This window comes from Gallus gallus, chromosome 26 (genome assembly GCF_016699485.2).
Source record: "Gallus gallus isolate bGalGal1 chromosome 26, bGalGal1.mat.broiler.GRCg7b, whole genome shotgun sequence".
Classification (NCBI taxonomy): Eukaryota; Metazoa; Chordata; class Aves; order Galliformes; family Phasianidae; genus Gallus; species Gallus gallus.
Genome location: NC_052557.1, coordinates 4,446,789 through 4,462,550, shown reverse-complemented (window position 1 = coordinate 4,462,550; position 15,762 = coordinate 4,446,789). Strand labels below are relative to the sequence as shown.

Here is a 15,762-nt window from a genome sequence, read left to right as displayed (position 1 = left end):
AGAGGTTTAAATGGATGAAACTCACTCTGGGCGGCTCCACGTGGGGCTGGGCAGGAGGGAACAAAGCCCGGAGGGCAAACAAAGGCCCCTTCCCTCGTTGGCTGGGCTCGTTGGGGGTGTTGGGGTTTTTATTGGGGGGGGGGGGATTTTCCCTATGCTCTGAAATGGGATGGAGAGGAAATCCTCCCTTCTTCACGCTCTCAGAGCCCCAAAAGGATCAGAGCAGCCCTAAATGCGGACCCCCCCCCCCCAAGGAGCACCTCCAACCGACCCTACAGGGGGCTGAAGGGGGGGGGGGTCCTGCAGCAGCCCCGCCCCACACGCGGCCCCGGCCCCACAGCCCCGGCCCTATCGCTCCCCGCCCCACAGCTCCTCCCCCGGCTCTCCGCTCACCCCGGTGCCCTTACTTTAATTTCCAGCGCGTTTGGGCTATTTTTAACAGCTGGACCCCCTCCAGTAAGGCTGAGAGCGCACCTTCCCCCCCACACCCCCCCCCCCTTTTTTCCCTCCCCCCATTTTTCCCCTTTCTGGCTTTATTTCCTTAACGCTTCTGACCCCTTTTCCTCCCCCTGGAGCACTTTGGGTTTTTTTTCCCCCCTTTATTATCCCAATAAAAGGGGACCTCCACAACTTAAGACCCTCTCTGCCTTCCCCTTCCAGATCCGCGTTTGCCCACGGGTGTGCGTGGGGGGGGGGGGGGTCCCAACGAGGAAAATTAACTCTAATCATAATTAATAATCATAATTAATAATCGTAACAACAGTCGCTCCCTCCGAGCGCCCATCTCCGGGATCGCACTGACGGTGAGTGCTGCACTTTGGGGGGGGGGGGGGAGGGGGGGAGATGGGGATGGATATGGGGGGGGCAATGGGGATGGATGTGGGGGTCGTGGGCTCTCTGCCCCCCCCCAACACCCCCCCTCCCCCCCCGTACGCCATTCTGTGCTGCGGGTGGAGGAGGAGGGGGGGGTTGCTCCGAAAGTAATGCCTCCTATTTTCTCGCGTCGATCCACCCCCCCCCCCTCCAACCAACCCCCCCCCTCACACACACACACCCGACGTCAGAGGCGGATGTCGATGGGATGGCGGTGGAGGTTGAACCTTCCCGCCAATGCCCCGTTCCGCGTTGTCACCGCGCGACAGATGGCAGCAGAGGGGCGCTCCGACAAAATGGCGTCCGACATCGAAGTGCGTATGAAGCAGTGGTGTGTGATTGAATTCCTGCATGCGGAAAAGATCGAACCCGTCGACATTCATCGACGGCTGCTGAACGTGTACGGAGACCAAACGGTGGATGTGAGCACCGTGAGGCGGTGGGTGGTGCGTATTGCTGCTGCTGTTCTTACCGGGAGCCGCAGGGCGATGCGACTGGAGGGGCTGAAGGGGGGGGGGGAGGGGGATGGGAGGGGGTTGGGGGGAGGGGAGCGCGGTGCGATCCGTTTGTAGGGCTCCAACGCTTCGCATCGGACGGGGCGGGGGGTCCGCGTGGCGCTGTGTGCGGCCCCGGGTCGGTGCGGCTGCACCCCCCCCCCCCCCCACCGGGCTGTGTGTGTGTGTGTGTGTGTATGTGTGTGTGTATGGGGTGCAGCTCCGTGCAAAGATGTAGGGCCGCGGTTCGGCTTCTGCCCCCCCCCAACCCCCGGCCTTTCCCCGCGGGGCGGTGCTGCGAAATGGGGCTTTATTACCGCCCGCAGCACAAAGCCCCGATGCTGCCCTTCCTGCCCGCTTTCTTTCTCTCTCTCTCCCCCCCCCTCCTTCCCTCCCTCCTTCCTTTCTTTTATCACTTCCTTTTATGATGCATGCCCAGGAAGGAAGGGGGGTGGGCTGCCCTTAATAGCCGGGGGGGGTGGGGGGCTTCAAAGCAGCCCCGGGGTGTGTGTGTGTGTGTAAGGGGGGGGGGGGGGGTCGTAATGAGCGCTCCTTCCCCGCCGAACGCGCTCTGCAACTTCTCCACTATTCCTCCCCCCCCCCCCCCGCGCCCAGGAGGTGCGGCTCAGCCCCCCCCGCTGCCGTCGGGCTCCGTTTCCTGGGCGTGCAATGATGGGGTGGATGTACGGCACCGCCCCCCCCCCGGTTTGTTTGAGCGGGGATGGATGGATGAATGGGGCTGCTCGTATGTTGGGGGGGGGGGGGGGGGTGGGGAAGGCCTTGCAGGCATTGCTGCCTGCTTGCAGCACGGCGATGGGGCTGGGGAGGAGGGCAGAGCGCTCCAGTAGGGACGGAGGGGGTTCTCCATCCATCCCTCAGCCCCATCGATCCGCAGGATGTGTCCCCGCCGCCCCCCAGCGCCGCTGCGCCTCCCACCCGTCCCCCCCCCCTCTGCAGAAAGGTTTCTTTCTCAGCTGCTTCCTTCCTTCCATGGCAACCCGGCTGCTCCCTCCCCTCTGGCTGCGATGCATTGGGGTGGGGGGGCTGAGCTGCAAACACCCACTGCCGTCCTGTGGGTGTTGGGGAGCCGAGCATCGCCCACGTGCAGCAGCGGCCCTGCAGCCCCATCACACAGCCCCACCCCCACGTTGCACCCTCCGTATCCCCATCTGCAAAGAGCAGAGCAGAGCTTCGGGACCCTCCCAGCAGTGGGGTGATGCCGTGGAGCCGGCAGTGCGTGGCGGGGGGTGGGATGTGGGGGTGTTGGCACTTTGCTGCCGGGCTGTGGGCTGTGTGAGGCTGCAGCCCCCCCCGGCTGCACGGGGTGGGGGTACAGCACAGCCTGCAGGGCGCGTTTCCTCCGATTCTCTCTTAAACCAGGAGAGAAGCGCTGCTCACCCGCCGCTATTTCCCTTCCCTTAACCTGAAGCAGAGAGCTGATGGTTCGTTTCCTCAGAATGGAGGACCCCGGGATGCTTCAAGTTGTGTTTTCGGGGCGTTGATGTGACCGCGTGGTTTCTGCCTCCAGCAAACCAAAGGGGGGGGTGGAGAGGGGGCAGGGGGTGTTTTGCACTCGTGAGTCACTTCCAGAGCTGATGCGTGGGTTTGAGAATGCTCAGTGTGAGAGCATCGTCTGCTGTGCCCCATGGTGTCCCCCATAGGGCCCAGCATCCCCCTACCCCATAACGCCGGGACAGAAGCAGCAGTGCTGTCCCATGGAAGCCACGTGCTTTCAGCTCACGTGTGCCTAACCCTGATGGAAGGGAGCGTATGGGAGAAGGACCCCCTGTGCTGTGCCGGGGGTGCAGTTGGGACCCACAGGACGTGGGGATGCTGCTGTAGGAGCAGAAGAGTTTGGTGTCGTTTCTACTTCAGCTCCTCCATTGGGAATGGGACCAGGGCTGTGCCCGTCTCTGTATGGCTGTGGCTGGGAGCTGACTGTGCTGTGCTGTGGTGGCTCCGGATGAGCAAGTTTTCCCTACAGGTTTTCCCTCCACCCCCGGGAACGTTATTGGGGTGGAGGAGGTGGAGAAACTCGCTCCTCTGTGGGATTTCCCCACGAGCGAGGAAAGCCACGCAGCAATGGGACGGCCTGGGATGATCCCTGGTGTCCCCAAACCCGGGAGCAGGGCTGGGTTATGGGATGCAGCGCCCATCCCAGCTGGGAGCAGCAGGGATGCTCAGCCCTTCCCTTCCTGCACTGGAGCAGGATGCAGCCCGGGACCCCCACAGCCCCCCCATCCCCCAAGGCCGTGCAGCTGCTCCTCCTCTTCCACTTCGCCCTCTCTGGTGCAGCGTGTGGGATCTGAAGGACTCCAGATTAAATCCGGAGCCGCTCAGCCCACGTGGGTGGAAGGGGAACTGATGCTCAGCTGCGGGTCGGGCTCCCCAAAAGGCTGTGGGGCCCCCAGGACGGCAGCACCGGGAGCCCTCCGTGCTCCATCCCCACTGCTTCGTGCCTTCGTCCAGTGCATGAGGGCTGATGGGGGCCGAGGGGCTGCTGTGCCCCCCCCCCCCCCTGCAGTGCCCTATGGGGGTCTGCGCGCAGTGGGGCGGTGCTGAGTGGGACGAAGGGGCATCGGGTGCTGCGTTGGGGCCGTGCGGCTGCACCGCGTGGGCGGGGGGTTACAAAGCAGCACTGGGGGGGGTTACAAAGCAGCACTGGGGGGGCTCTCCCAGTTCCCATCCCAGCGGCACACGCACGGATCCGGCAGAGCCCTCAGCGGGGCTCAGAGCTGCGCGTTCAGCCGCTGTGTAACGCGATGGGGCACCGCGCAGCTCCAAAACGCAGCACCTCATCCCTCACCATCACCTCCCCCCCCCCCCATCCCTCACCATCACCTCCCCCCCACCCCACAGCGGGGGTTCCCCCTCCCGCTGCCCACCGCGGCCGCTCTGACCCCAGGGATGCTCCGCTCGTCCCCCGCGGCCCCGTTGAGTCACTTCCGCGGCCCCCACCGCCCTCCCTCCCCCCCCCCCCCACCCCCCCCTCCCTCCCTCCTTCCCTCTCTCCTCCTCTCCCTCCCGCCGTGGGGCCGAGCGCTGACCGACCTTCCTCCCCTTTTTCTCCCCGCTCCTCCTCACCGCAGCCGCAGGGAAGGATGAGCGACGCCGGCGCCAAGCCCAGCCCGCCGCTGGCCTCCAAGGGGGAAAAGGACGCGGCGGAGAAGAGGGGACGGGGGCGGCCCAGAAAGAAACCGGAGGTATGGAGGGGGGGGGGTGGGGGATGGGGGTTGGGGGGGGTCACCACGAGGGATGGGTGGTGGGGAGGGGGGCACGTAGGCACACGGGGATGGAGTGGGGGCGATGCTCAGGGTGCAGCCCCCACCTGCACCGTGGTGATGAGGCACCCCCAGACTGCCCCGTACCCCAAAGCCCCGCACCTCAAAGCCCCCCCCCCCCCCCCGCACTGGGGAGGAAGGCTCTGGGTTCTCCCGCAGCTCCTCCCCTGGAGCTGCCTCTGCAGCCCGGCTAATTAAAGCCCTATTAGCACAAGCTGCTCAGAGGGATCAGATGCTGGGGGGTGGGGTGGGAGGGGGGGGGCTTTGTGGTTGCCACAGCCCTCCCACAACGCTTTGTGCACAGCCCCGCCCCTCCCCCCTCCCCCCACGAGGGCGATGTGTGCCAATTCCCAGCGCTTTGCTGGACAGGTTTGGGGTTTCCCAATGGGATGAAATTGGCAAATGGGGGCGGGGGGGGGGGGCATTGAGCAGAGGATTGAGAAACCAGCAGGAGATAAGCTGGGAGATTAACACTGGGGGGGCGGAGGGGGGCACTAAAGGACAGCAGTGCTTTGCCCCAAAGCAGCACTGACCCCATTGCAGTGCTCCCACATCGCAGAGGCACCGACCCCATCCGCAGTGCCCCCCCTCAACTCTTTCCCCCCCCCCACCCCCCTACAGGATCCCAGCGAAGCGCCCACCCCCAAGAGACCCCGCGGACGGCCGAAGGGCAGCAAGAACAAGGCCAGCTCCAAAGGCAGGGTAGGTGGCTGGGAGCAATTAGAGCTCAATGAGTGGCATTTGGGGCTGATCCCCATTCCCACCTCCCCCCCCCGCCCCCCCCCCCCCGGCCATGGCAGCTGCATCCCGGGGAGGGGGTGGGAAGAAGGGCCGTGCTGTGGGGTGTCTGCATGCACACACCCTGCGACCTGCCTTCAGAACACACCACTCACATCCTGCGCTGCTGCGTGAGTCACGGCCGGCGCTGTCAGTGGCTGCGGGATGCCATTGGGGTGATGGGTTTTGGCAGCAGAGGGATGGGAGGGAGCCCAGAGGTGGTGGTGGTGGTGGTGGGGGGTGTGGGGGTGCACCATCCTGACCTCAGCTTTTTGTTCCCCCCCCCCCCACCCCGGAACGCTCAGAAATCCTCAGTCACGCCAGGGATGAAACCTCGGGGCCGACCCAAAAAACCGGTGAGTGCTCCTTCCCCTTTTCCCCTCCCCCCCCCCCCCTCCCCATCCCCCCCAATCCCAGCCGTGGGGCTTTCTGTCGCTGTGCCCCCCCCGCGTTGGTAGCAGTGACCCCATCCCAATGCGCTGCGTTTTATGAATGGGGCGGGCGGACGCGTGGGCCGATGCTGAGTCATCCTCACAACTCAGCGCTGAGTCAGCGCCGTGTGCCCCCCCCCACCCCCACCCCCCCACGGGGCACAGCCGCGGGCATTGGGGCTCTGCACACCACGGCTGTGCCACACTGCACTGAAGCAGAGCAGCTCCACGGGGCTCCTCGTAGGGGCAGTCCCAGCGCCGGACAGTGCCCGTGCCTCAGTTTCCCCACTCGGTTCCCCCAGGCCACGTTTCTCCCTTGCTTTGCAGCAGCAGGACGAGGAGGAGGTGAACATTTCCCAGGAGTCATCCGAGGAGGAGCAGTGACCCCTCCCGAACCGCCGCTACCTCATCATCACCCCCCAGGACTGAGGGAGAGGGACGGGGCACAACCCCCCCCCAGCAGCACCCGGCTTCCTCCTCCTCCTCCTCCTCCTCCTCCTCCTCCTCTTCCTCCTGCCCCGCTCCTTCCTCACCCCCAACAACAGCAGCACTGGAACAGAGGGCTCAGCCCCACGGCCCTATGGGGGGGACCCCCACCCTCCTCCCCCCAGCACAGTGGGGCAGCCCCACTCCCCCCCCGTTTCCCCCCCCGCTGCATCCCCACGGTGCCCACTTTGGGGTGACCCCTTTCCCCATCGGTTCCGGTTAATTTTATTTTATTATTTTATATATATATGTAATTTGTTTTGGGTTGGTTTGGGGTTTTTTTTTTTGTTTGTTTGTTTGTTTTTTAGTCCTTTTGGTTCTCCTCTCATTCACAACTACCTCTGGATATTTAAGTTCTGCTCTCGGCTCGTGGAGCACTGCTGTGCCGGTGTGGGGCCGCCGGGCATCCTTTGCTTGGGGTCATCATTTTCCCCTTTATTTTTTTTTGGGGGGGGGGGGTTGCATTGCTGGGGTCGCAGCAGGGGGGGATTCCCCCCACTTCAGGCATTTGTTCATTCATTTTTTTTTTCTACTGCTACTTTAAGGGTTCGGTCACTGCTGCTCCTGGGTGGGGGTAGGGGGAGACCGGGGGTCCCCCCCCCCTGTGCCACCCCCACGGCTGCAGTGGGGCTGGGGGGGTTCGGTGTCAGGTTCAGGGTGCTGCCAGTGTGGGGCAATGGGGGGGGGGGGGGGATTTATTACTGTTTATTTTTTTGTTCCACTGTTAACAACCGTCTGGTTTCCTATTTGCAGTTACTTGAATAAAACGTTTTATGGACGTCTGATGCTCTGCTCTGGGGTGGCGCTGGGATTGACGCTCTGCTCTGGGATTGAGCCTCCTATGGGGTCTGGGATTGAACCCCGAGTGGGGTCTGCCCATCATCAGCACCGCTGTTATTACAGAGAAACGTTTATTTGCCCCCACTTGGGGAGCCTGGGGTGTCCCAGCCCCATAAACCCCATATAGGGCCTACAGGAGTCCGTGGGGCTGCACCTGTCTCACAGCCTCAGTGCATTTCCCACCCCATCCCCAGTGCATTTATGGGGTTTTTAGGGTGGTTTCAACAAAAACAGCAGCAGAAATGTGCAGGAAGGTGGCAGATGCCCCATTACCATCAGTGCTTGTGGGGCCACTGACGCTGCTCCTGGTGCTGTGCAGCCGCTGCCGGGGAGAGCTGTGGGGCCCGGCCCCGCTGTGGGGCAGCCTCAGGCCCTCCAGCCCCCACGGGACCCCCAGTTGGGACCCACCTGCAGGGAGGGATAGAGAGCCTTGAGCCACCACAATGCAGCTCGTGGCCCCCAACCCCAAAATGCAGGTCCTGGCCCCAAAACGCAGCCCCCCAACCCCAAAACACAGCCCCTAACCCCAAAATACAGCCCCCAACCCCAAAAGGTGCCCTCTCACCTGGTGCTCCTCCGCCTCCACCAGCAGCTCGTGCTCAGACTCCTGCAGCTCCTCGGCGGGGTCGTAGCTGTACATGGGCAGCAGGCGGTGCCGCAGGCGCTCCGACCTGGTGTGGGGATGGGGCTGAGCAGGGATGGGGCGCAGAACGGGGGGGCTGTGGGGTGGGGGTCCCCGGTCACTCACCTCCGCTTCTTCTGGACGTACATCACCTGTATGGGGAGCGGGAGGGGGTGTGAGTGGGATGTGGGGATGGGGGGGGGATTGGGGGATGGGTTGGAGTTGGGGATGGAGTTGACGAGGGGGATAGAGTTGGGGTTAGGGATGGGATTGGGGTTGAGAATGGGGATAAGACTGGGGATAGGGTTAGGGCTGGGGTTGTGGACGGGGATAGGATTGTGGTTGAGGAGCGGGAGAGTGTTGATGGGGACGAGGTTGGAGATGGGGACGGGGACAGTGCTGAGGTTGGAGATGAGACGGGACAGTTAGGGATGGGAACAGGATTGGGGCTGAGGATTGGAAGAGTGCTGAGGATGGGGGTGATGGGGTTGGGGATGGCACTGAGGATGGGAACAGGGTTGGGATTGGGGATGGAGACAGGGATGGTGCTGAGGTTGGAGATGAGATCGTGGACAGCGTTAGGGCTGAGAAATGGGACAGGGCTGGGGTTGGGGATGAGAGCAGGACTGGGGCTGGGGATTAGGAGAGGGTTGAGAAATGGGACAGGGTTGGGATTGGAGATGGAGATGAGGTTGGAGACGGGACGGATTTAAGGCAGGGGATGGGGACAGCAACGGGGTTGAGAATGGGGCGGGGTCGAGGATGAGATTAAGGACGGGGAACGGGGTGAGGCTGCGAAGGGAGATGAGGGCGGGCGCAGAGCGGAGGTCGGGGTCGGTACGGGGTCGGTACGGGGTCGGTACGGGGTCGGTACGGGGTCGGTACGGGGTCGGTACGGGGTCGGGGTCCGCCCGCACTCACCGCAGCCACGACGGCGCCCAGCAGTGTGAGCAGCACGAAGGGGCCGAGCACGGAGCCCACCAACGAATCGCCCGCCGCGCCGGGAGCGCTGGGAGCCGTCGCGTTGCTCATAGCTGCGGCTGCGGCGGTGCGGCGACGGCCGCTCCCACCATGGGGACGGATGGAGCGGCGGGACGGCGGCGGGGCTGAGGCGGCCCCGGTAATGACGGCGTGCAGTGCGCCGGGGGGGGGGGCGGTTACGCAGCGCTCAGCCACGCGGACGCAGCGGGAAGGGCCGTCTGTGGGTGCCGTCACCGCGACCCCGGGGCGCCCTCCCTGCGTGGGGCCCTATGGGAGGAACGGGCCGGGGATGGGGGGGCGGTGAGCACCCCGGGCTGCTGTGCTGCTCCCCCCCCCGCCCCAAAAGCAACCCGGCCGTGCGCCGCCACCCCCCAACCCCCCATCGCAGCGCGCCCCACTACGACGCAGCACTGCAGATCCCACACACGGAACCGCCCCACGCACCTCTCCGAGCACCGCACCGCACCGCACCCCTCCGTGTGCCGGACCCCCCCCTCACCCCGCGCACTGCCCGCCCCTCGCGCCCCCCCCCGCCCCGCACGGCCGCGCTCTGTGCCCCCCCCGCTCTCCCGCCCCGCCCCACCTGCGCGCACCGCCCGCACCCGGAACCCGCTCGGCGCGTGACAGCGGGGCGGGGCTCGGCGCTGGGGGGCGTGGTTTAGATGTGGGCGTGGCTTCGCGGAGGGGGCGGGGCTCCGAGTGCGATGCAGAGCCGCCGCTCGGCCGCTAGGGGGCAGCAGAGACCGGGATGGGGGGGGGGGGGGTGGAGAGAGAGAAGGGGGAAATAGAAAAGGGTTCAAAAAAAGGGGAAGGGGGAAAGGAAGGAGAAAAATGGGCCAAAAGGGGACAGGGACAGCATGGGGTCTGTGGGGGGGGTTTGGTTACAGCCCTCCTTGGGGACATTCTCTGCCCTGGGGTGCCAAAACCCTTTGCTTTATCAGGCCGGTTTGTCCCCATGCTGGAAGGCTCCTCCAGCGTCCCGTTGTCCCCAACGCTCCCAGCCATCCATCCCAGTGCCCCCCGCAGTGCTGCTGGCCGCGCTGCCCTCACTGCACCCACCGTCGCTGCTGCCACTCCATGGCCCCCAGAGGTCCCCCCAGTGGGGACGGAGGGAACGGATCAGCACAGGATGCTCAGAAGAGGGGTCACCGTCACCCCAAAACCCCGCAGCGCAGCTCACCCCACGGGGCCCACCGTACCCCATACATCCTCTGCATCCCATACATCCCAAACCACACATCCCACGTCCTTCCCAAACCTCAGCCCCGCTCCCACATCAGCAGCCATGGGATCCTCCTGCTCGCTGCTTCCCCCCCCCAACCTGACATTGCTGCACCTAAAAATAAGACCCGCGGCTTCTAGGAAAATTGCTTGGAGAGAGTGAGCGAAGAGCAGGGCTGGGGGAGCACCGGGGCTGCTCAGCCATGAGGAAATCACCCTTAACCCCCCCACCGAGAAACATCGGGCAGCAGAAAGAGAGCACCACCAGCAGCCTTGGGGTCACAGCCCCTCTGTGGCCGGGGGGCACTGAGCAGAGCGGGCAGACCTACAGCAGAGCCAACGGGCTGCTCTGCTCCCCAAAGTGCAGCAGAACACATAGAACCCCCCGCAGCCACCCTCACCTCCCCCCCCATTCTGTCACGGTATCCCTGCGTCTCTGGGGGGCAATGTCAGAAACCAACACCATCAAAAGTCACCTTTGATTTCCCAATGGAGCTCCGGCGCTGTGCTGTGTGTCAGCCATGGCTGCGGATGGGCTGCTGGCACTGCTGGGACCTGCAGTGTGATGCCACACCTGGGCAGGGTTCTGGGCAGACACGGCGCTGAAGCAATGGGAACAGTGAGTGATGAACATGGGTGAGGACGGATACGGGGTGCTGCTGCTGCTCTGCATCCCCCCAGCAGCAGCAGAAGGGCCATTTCCACCTGTGGGCTTCTGAGCGCTCCCAACGCTTCTGCCCCACAATGCAGGGCTGCAAACGCCTTACAGCTCACCCCAACCCCACAGCACCACCCCCCCCACGTGGAACCCGAAGGGCTCCCACCCACTTGCAGGGACCCTCCAGCATTTGCTCCTCCAGACCCCACACACAGCAATTGGCAGCAGGGGGGGTTCCCCCCCCCCGTGGTCCCTCTGCCCCATCCCCACCTGAAGCCGAGAGACCACGCAGCAAACAGAGTGTGAAACATGGGTGTGTTTATTGGTTGGCACTGAGTTACAGCCTACCCGCTCCTCCAGCTCACACCGAGTTTTTGTTGTGTGTGGGGGGGGGGGGGGGGATTTGTTTTCAATTATGATATTATTCTGCCCAAGACCCCCCCGGCACACACACAGGGATGCAGGCAGTGCTGAGCTGCTGTGCACGGCCCAGCTGGATAGAGCCAACACACAGCTCACCCCATAAGCAGCGCAGGGTTGGTACCAATGCCAGCTGAGCGTGGGGTGCACATCTCTGCTCCCCCTGGAAACCCCACGGGTGGAGGGATCCACAACACAGAGGGTGGTGCTAAACTTGCTGGGCAGCACTGAGTGGGAGGGAAGGAGAACAGCCGTGCCATGGGTGGGCTCCCAACCAAGAGCTGACCCTCCAGGAGAATCTAACAGGAATTTGAGTTGCAATAAGAATGAGTCCAAGTCGGTAAGAAAGAGAAACGCAGCATTTCCAAAGTGCCCCTGCGGTCATAAAGTGTTTTTGCAAACCACCTTCGCTTGATCTACCATAACCTTAGAAACACAAAGCAGGGAGTGAGGGGACACGGCTCTGCAGTGAGGGAAACACAACGGATGATGGGAATTAAATATCCAAATCCATCTGGGATTCGTGGAGAATGGAGTGCTGAGAGTCACCGCAGACCTCAGGCTGCTCCCAGTTCTCCCTACCACAGGTTGACATTTCCACCTGAAGCCAACAGCCGTTTGCTGGCACCTCCCACCTGAAAGCACTGATTTGCAGGAGCACCTGGAGTGATGCTGACTGCAGTTGTGCAGCCCCAGCCCAGACCCAAAGAATGAGATGGAGGTGTCTGTGGTGTTTAAACCTCATCCCAGTGGGAACGGAGAGGCCGGGAGCTGGGTGACAGCAGCAGCATTGGGGTGCTGTGGTTAGAGAGGCAATGGAACAGACTGACAGCTGCTCACACTGAGTGACACCCAGCTGGTACAGTGGCACTCCCTGGGTATCGATCTGCCACGCTATGGGGTCTGCTCTGTGCTCAGGGATGCTGCCAGAGAGCGGTGGGTGCAGAGCTCAGGAGAGGACTGAGCAGAACAGAACTGCAAGGCGATGGGTTCCAAACCTCCCCACTCAATGAGCACAAAATGGGCCACAGAAGGTGTTCAGCAAACGCCCCTGGACCTCCCAAGGGTGCTTTCTGAGCTGATTTCTCAAGTGTAACATCAACATTCTCCATTTCCCTCCTCCCCCCCCCCCAGGAAAAACCAAACCAAAGCCAGCCCCGACTCAGCAGCACCAAGGAGAGGTTTTATAAAGCCCCAAAAAGACCTCTGCAATCCATTAAGTGCTCTTCTTCACTCATCTACACCTCTTAATTCCATACAGACAGCACAGCCACCGCACCACGGCGCCTTTCCATACACCACCTCCCACCACCAGAGCCATCCCTGCACCCAAGCTGAGCCCAGCAGCGACAGAAACGAGGGCGGGTGCACGTGTTACAGTCAGACAAGATGGGAACACAGCAGCAGCGAGCTCACCTGCACCCCAAAGCCCACGCAGCCACTAGAGGATGCTGTGCCATTAAGCGGGGAGAGCGGAGCGGATCTGGGAATGGAAGGGAGGATTCCTGACATTCCCTACCCGCATTTTTAGCCACCAAACCCTTGGGGTGTGCACTAGAGGAGAAGCCACGCTCCAGCAGATTCCAACTCCTTGGCGTTTTTCAGAGCTTGCTTTAAGGCACATCCAAGATCACACTGAACTGAGCTGCCTTCTTGCTCAACGGAAAGCTTGCTGCAAAGAAAGAGCCCACAGAGCACTTCTGCCTGGCAGCAAAGCTGATGTTGGTGGTTACGGTTCCTTCCCTCCTGCCTTCCCTGCAGCAAAGGGGAATGAAGGCACTGCAGTGGGTGCTGTCTGCACAGCTCCGTGCCCGCACCACGCAGCACCTCTCCTCTGCTGTTACAGAATGCACCGCTGCTGCTAAGCTGGAATCAAACCCACGTAAGGAGGAACCGCATCCTGCAAAAGGAAGAGAAACAGATCCCAAAGACAGCAGACGTGCAGTCACCTCTCTGTGCCACCGCTCTATTGCAAAGCAAGCGGAGAGATCTGATCTGAGGACAGCCCTGGGGAGGCTCCATTTCTCTGTGCATGCGATCCTTTCTCAGAGCAGAACAGCTTGGTTAAATCCTGCAGGTCTACCAGGAGAACCCACGGACACTCCCAGCTTCTTCCTGCATCTTAAACTCACGGTGCATGATCAAGGGATGGGGCGCAGGAAGAGCAAAGCAAACAAGCCAGGTGCTCACCCTCCCAGCTGATCCCGGCAGCAGCTTCAGGAGACCCATAACAAAGTACCCCTCCACTAAAGGGCACGTCGTATCCCTCCTTCTATCAGGTTTTAATTAGCTACTGGTGAACTGAGTTTAGCAGTGACGCCAGCCTACAGCTTCAGCTCTGTTTAAATGCATTAAACGAAGTTAGCCAGCTGCCCATCAGAACTCCTCGTCCATCTTTTTGCTAAAGGTGACCCAACCAACATCTTTTTAGCTTGCAAAGTTGAGAGCAACCCCGAGCACTGCTCAGCCGGGCCACGTGCCCAGCGTGGCAAATGCCAAGCATCCCTGTTTGGAAGCTGTTGCAATGCCAAGGAAAGCAGCACGGCGTTGCTGAGCTCCAGCTGCCTGCAGGACAGCACCAAACAGCTCTGCTGAGGACACGAGCAACAGATAAAGGAGGTGCAAACCTCCCTGCCATCTGCTAGCACCGAGCTTCCCCATCGCCAAGGAACTATTGTGCAAAACCCAACAATCCATCTTTGTGCAGCAACCAGAAGTACTCCAGCAGCCCTGAATGCCAGTTTTCAGGAGCAATGGAGAACCACCCACACTTAACCCCTTCCTGGCCAACTCCGAGGGCAGCATATCCCCCTTTGGTGTCGTTCCATTGCCCTGAGCCTCTCAGACCAGCAGCCACAGCCATGGCGCACATTGACCACATCCCGCGTGGTGAGGCTTCTCTTCCATGGAAGACAGAATGTCTCTCATGTTATTTTTAATTGAAATAGTTTCTTCCTTTCAAACTTGCCCATGGAAGGCCCCACAGAGCTAAGTCTGAATCTGAAACCAAGAAATCATTTTACAGCAATAGCTCCAGGAGTATCACACTGTACATTTGCTGCCCACCGGTTCCAAACTGCCACTGATCTGTGCACAGAAATCACTCTCCCACCATTCCAAAACCTCATCAGAGAGGTTTCCTACCGCTCAACAGTGGGGCAGTTTCAACCCTCGTTGAGTTTAATTACATTTGGAACACCTCCACATGGAGACATCCACCTCCTCTGGTGTGTAAAGCCTCAGGTGAAGTCAGTAGGGCAGCACCAGGGCTGACCAGCACCTGCTGGAAGAACCAAGCAGCACTGGAAGACATTACCCACCTGTTACCGTCCTCCTTTTTCTCCTGCTCCAACATTGGAGTTCACAGAACAGAACAAACAGCAGCAAACCCATCGGTTGGCATCAGCTTAGCCCTGCGTGCTGCTGCTGCAGCAGTAATCCAGGCTGCCCTGTCAGATGAGCCAGCACTGTGTTAGTAGTTGGGGTTTAAGGGATAATCATGCTAAGCAGAGGTGTCTAAGTGCCAAATGCACTTCCCTTCTCCATTAAGTTCCCAAACACATCTATAAATCCAGATGGGAGCATGCACGTCCCCGACACCAGGATTTGATTCTGACAAGACCGGAGGAAGTGATTCAATGCCAGAATTGGGAACTGCTCCCATAGAGAAGCCCTTTATTCTACACAGCACACCTCTCCTTTACTGCCACTGCATCACTGACCCTGCAACCCTGAGGTGTCACTCAGGGCACAGAGCACCCCAGTAGGAAAGCATCCCAAGAGCCAGGCATTTTGCTCACTTTCTCCCCTCTTCCTTGCTTCCCAGCGTGCAAAGTGTCCTCACGTGCACAATGGATACGTACAGCACAGAAAGCAGTGAGGAAGAAAGGAATACTGTAGTCAAGAAGCTGCAGAGGACACCGAAAATTTCATTCCCAGCAGCCCATCACCCGAAGGTACGATGAGGGACAGAGCCACTCCAAGCTGAAGCCACCACAAACAGGGCAGGCATTTACCTAAGCACTGCTTTCAGCAAACCAGGCATGTGAATCCTGCAGCTTTGGGGTGACTTGATGAATTTGCAGCAAACTTGCAGGCTGTCTGAACGAAGCGTCTGCTTTAGTTAGAGAACACCTACAGCTACACCAGGGCCAAACATCCAAAGCTATGCAGAAAGCCAAACAAACAGTATTACTCTTGAACAGGAAGCTGAGACACGTTGTAATGACAGGTTTATAATGCTAGGCTTAAGGGGTCAGTCCAGACACAGCATAGTTCGAGGTAACAATTCCACTAGCTCAAAATAGCACCAGTTCTAGCAAGGATGGGAACCTGAGCCTACAGGTTGCACGTGGTGGGGTTTTAGCACTGCTCACAATACCAGCCCCGTGCACTTCCACCATCTCCACTCCAAACCCAGGGTGTGTGCCACCTTCCAAACAGCTCCTTAAAAACTCACTGAGCAAGGCAGTTCAACTGTGGGTCCCAAACCAATTTAGCACAATGTAGGCAGAGTCTCCCTAGCATGCAACGCAGCTCCACCAGTTACTACAGAAGACCTCAGATGCTGAGGAAGACAAGAATTTGCAGGTGGAACAGGACTAAGTTACGTTCCCAAATCCACACCTGTTGAATGAAAGCTATTCCTGCCCCAGGAGCTATTTCCAGTTAAGGAGGC

General features: G+C 61.0%; 1 protein-coding gene and 1 long non-coding RNA gene across 9 annotated transcripts; one reads left to right on the top strand and one right to left on the bottom strand.

Annotated features, from left to right (window-relative positions):
- The first annotated feature begins 365 nt into the window (after positions 1-365).
- HMGA1 (high mobility group AT-hook 1) lies at positions 366-7,120 on the top strand. Of its 7 annotated transcripts, NM_001396357.1 has the most exons (7): positions 418-456; positions 764-803; positions 1,143-1,319; positions 4,457-4,570; positions 5,270-5,350; positions 5,731-5,781; positions 6,184-7,120. In NM_001396357.1, exons 4-7 carry the CDS (start codon positions 4,469-4,471, stop codon positions 6,238-6,240), a joined length of 291 nt encoding a protein of 96 aa, NP_001383286.1. In that variant the 5' UTR covers positions 418-456; positions 764-803; positions 1,143-1,319; positions 4,457-4,468; the 3' UTR covers positions 6,241-7,120. The 7 variants fall into 7 exon arrangements, with proteins under 7 accessions (XP_046760036.1, XP_046760034.1, XP_046760037.1 ...); XM_046904080.1 differs by lacking the exon at positions 1,143-1,319 and having other exon boundaries at positions 366-456; NM_204369.2 differs by lacking the exon at positions 418-456 and having other exon boundaries at positions 531-803.
- A 116-nt stretch (positions 7,121-7,236) lies between these two features.
- LOC100858737 lies at positions 7,237-9,410 on the bottom strand. Of its 2 annotated transcripts, none has more exons than XR_005841913.2 (5): positions 9,230-9,410; positions 8,726-9,052; positions 7,931-7,956; positions 7,748-7,853; positions 7,237-7,590 (listed from the first exon to the last, which is right to left on the bottom strand). It is a non-coding gene; the product is annotated as an uncharacterized LOC100858737 (long non-coding RNA). The 2 variants fall into 2 exon arrangements; XR_001470202.4 differs by having other exon boundaries at positions 9,369-9,410.
- Positions 9,411-15,762: the final 6,352 nt, after the last annotated feature.

Bases quoted from the DNA above. Each gene is read 5' to 3' on its own strand.
- HMGA1 (XM_046904077.1), top strand. From the start codon at position 1,170: ATGGCGTCCGACATCGAAGTGCGTATGAAGCAGTGGTGTGTGATTGAA. The intron at 5,351-5,730 runs GTAGGTGGCTGG...CGGAACGCTCAG, and splicing joins AGGCCAGCTCCAAAGGCAGG to AAATCCTCAGTCACGCCAGG. The intron at 5,782-6,186 runs GTGAGTGCTCCT...GCTTTGCAGCAG, and splicing joins GGGGCCGACCCAAAAAACCG to CAGGACGAGGAGGAGGTGAA.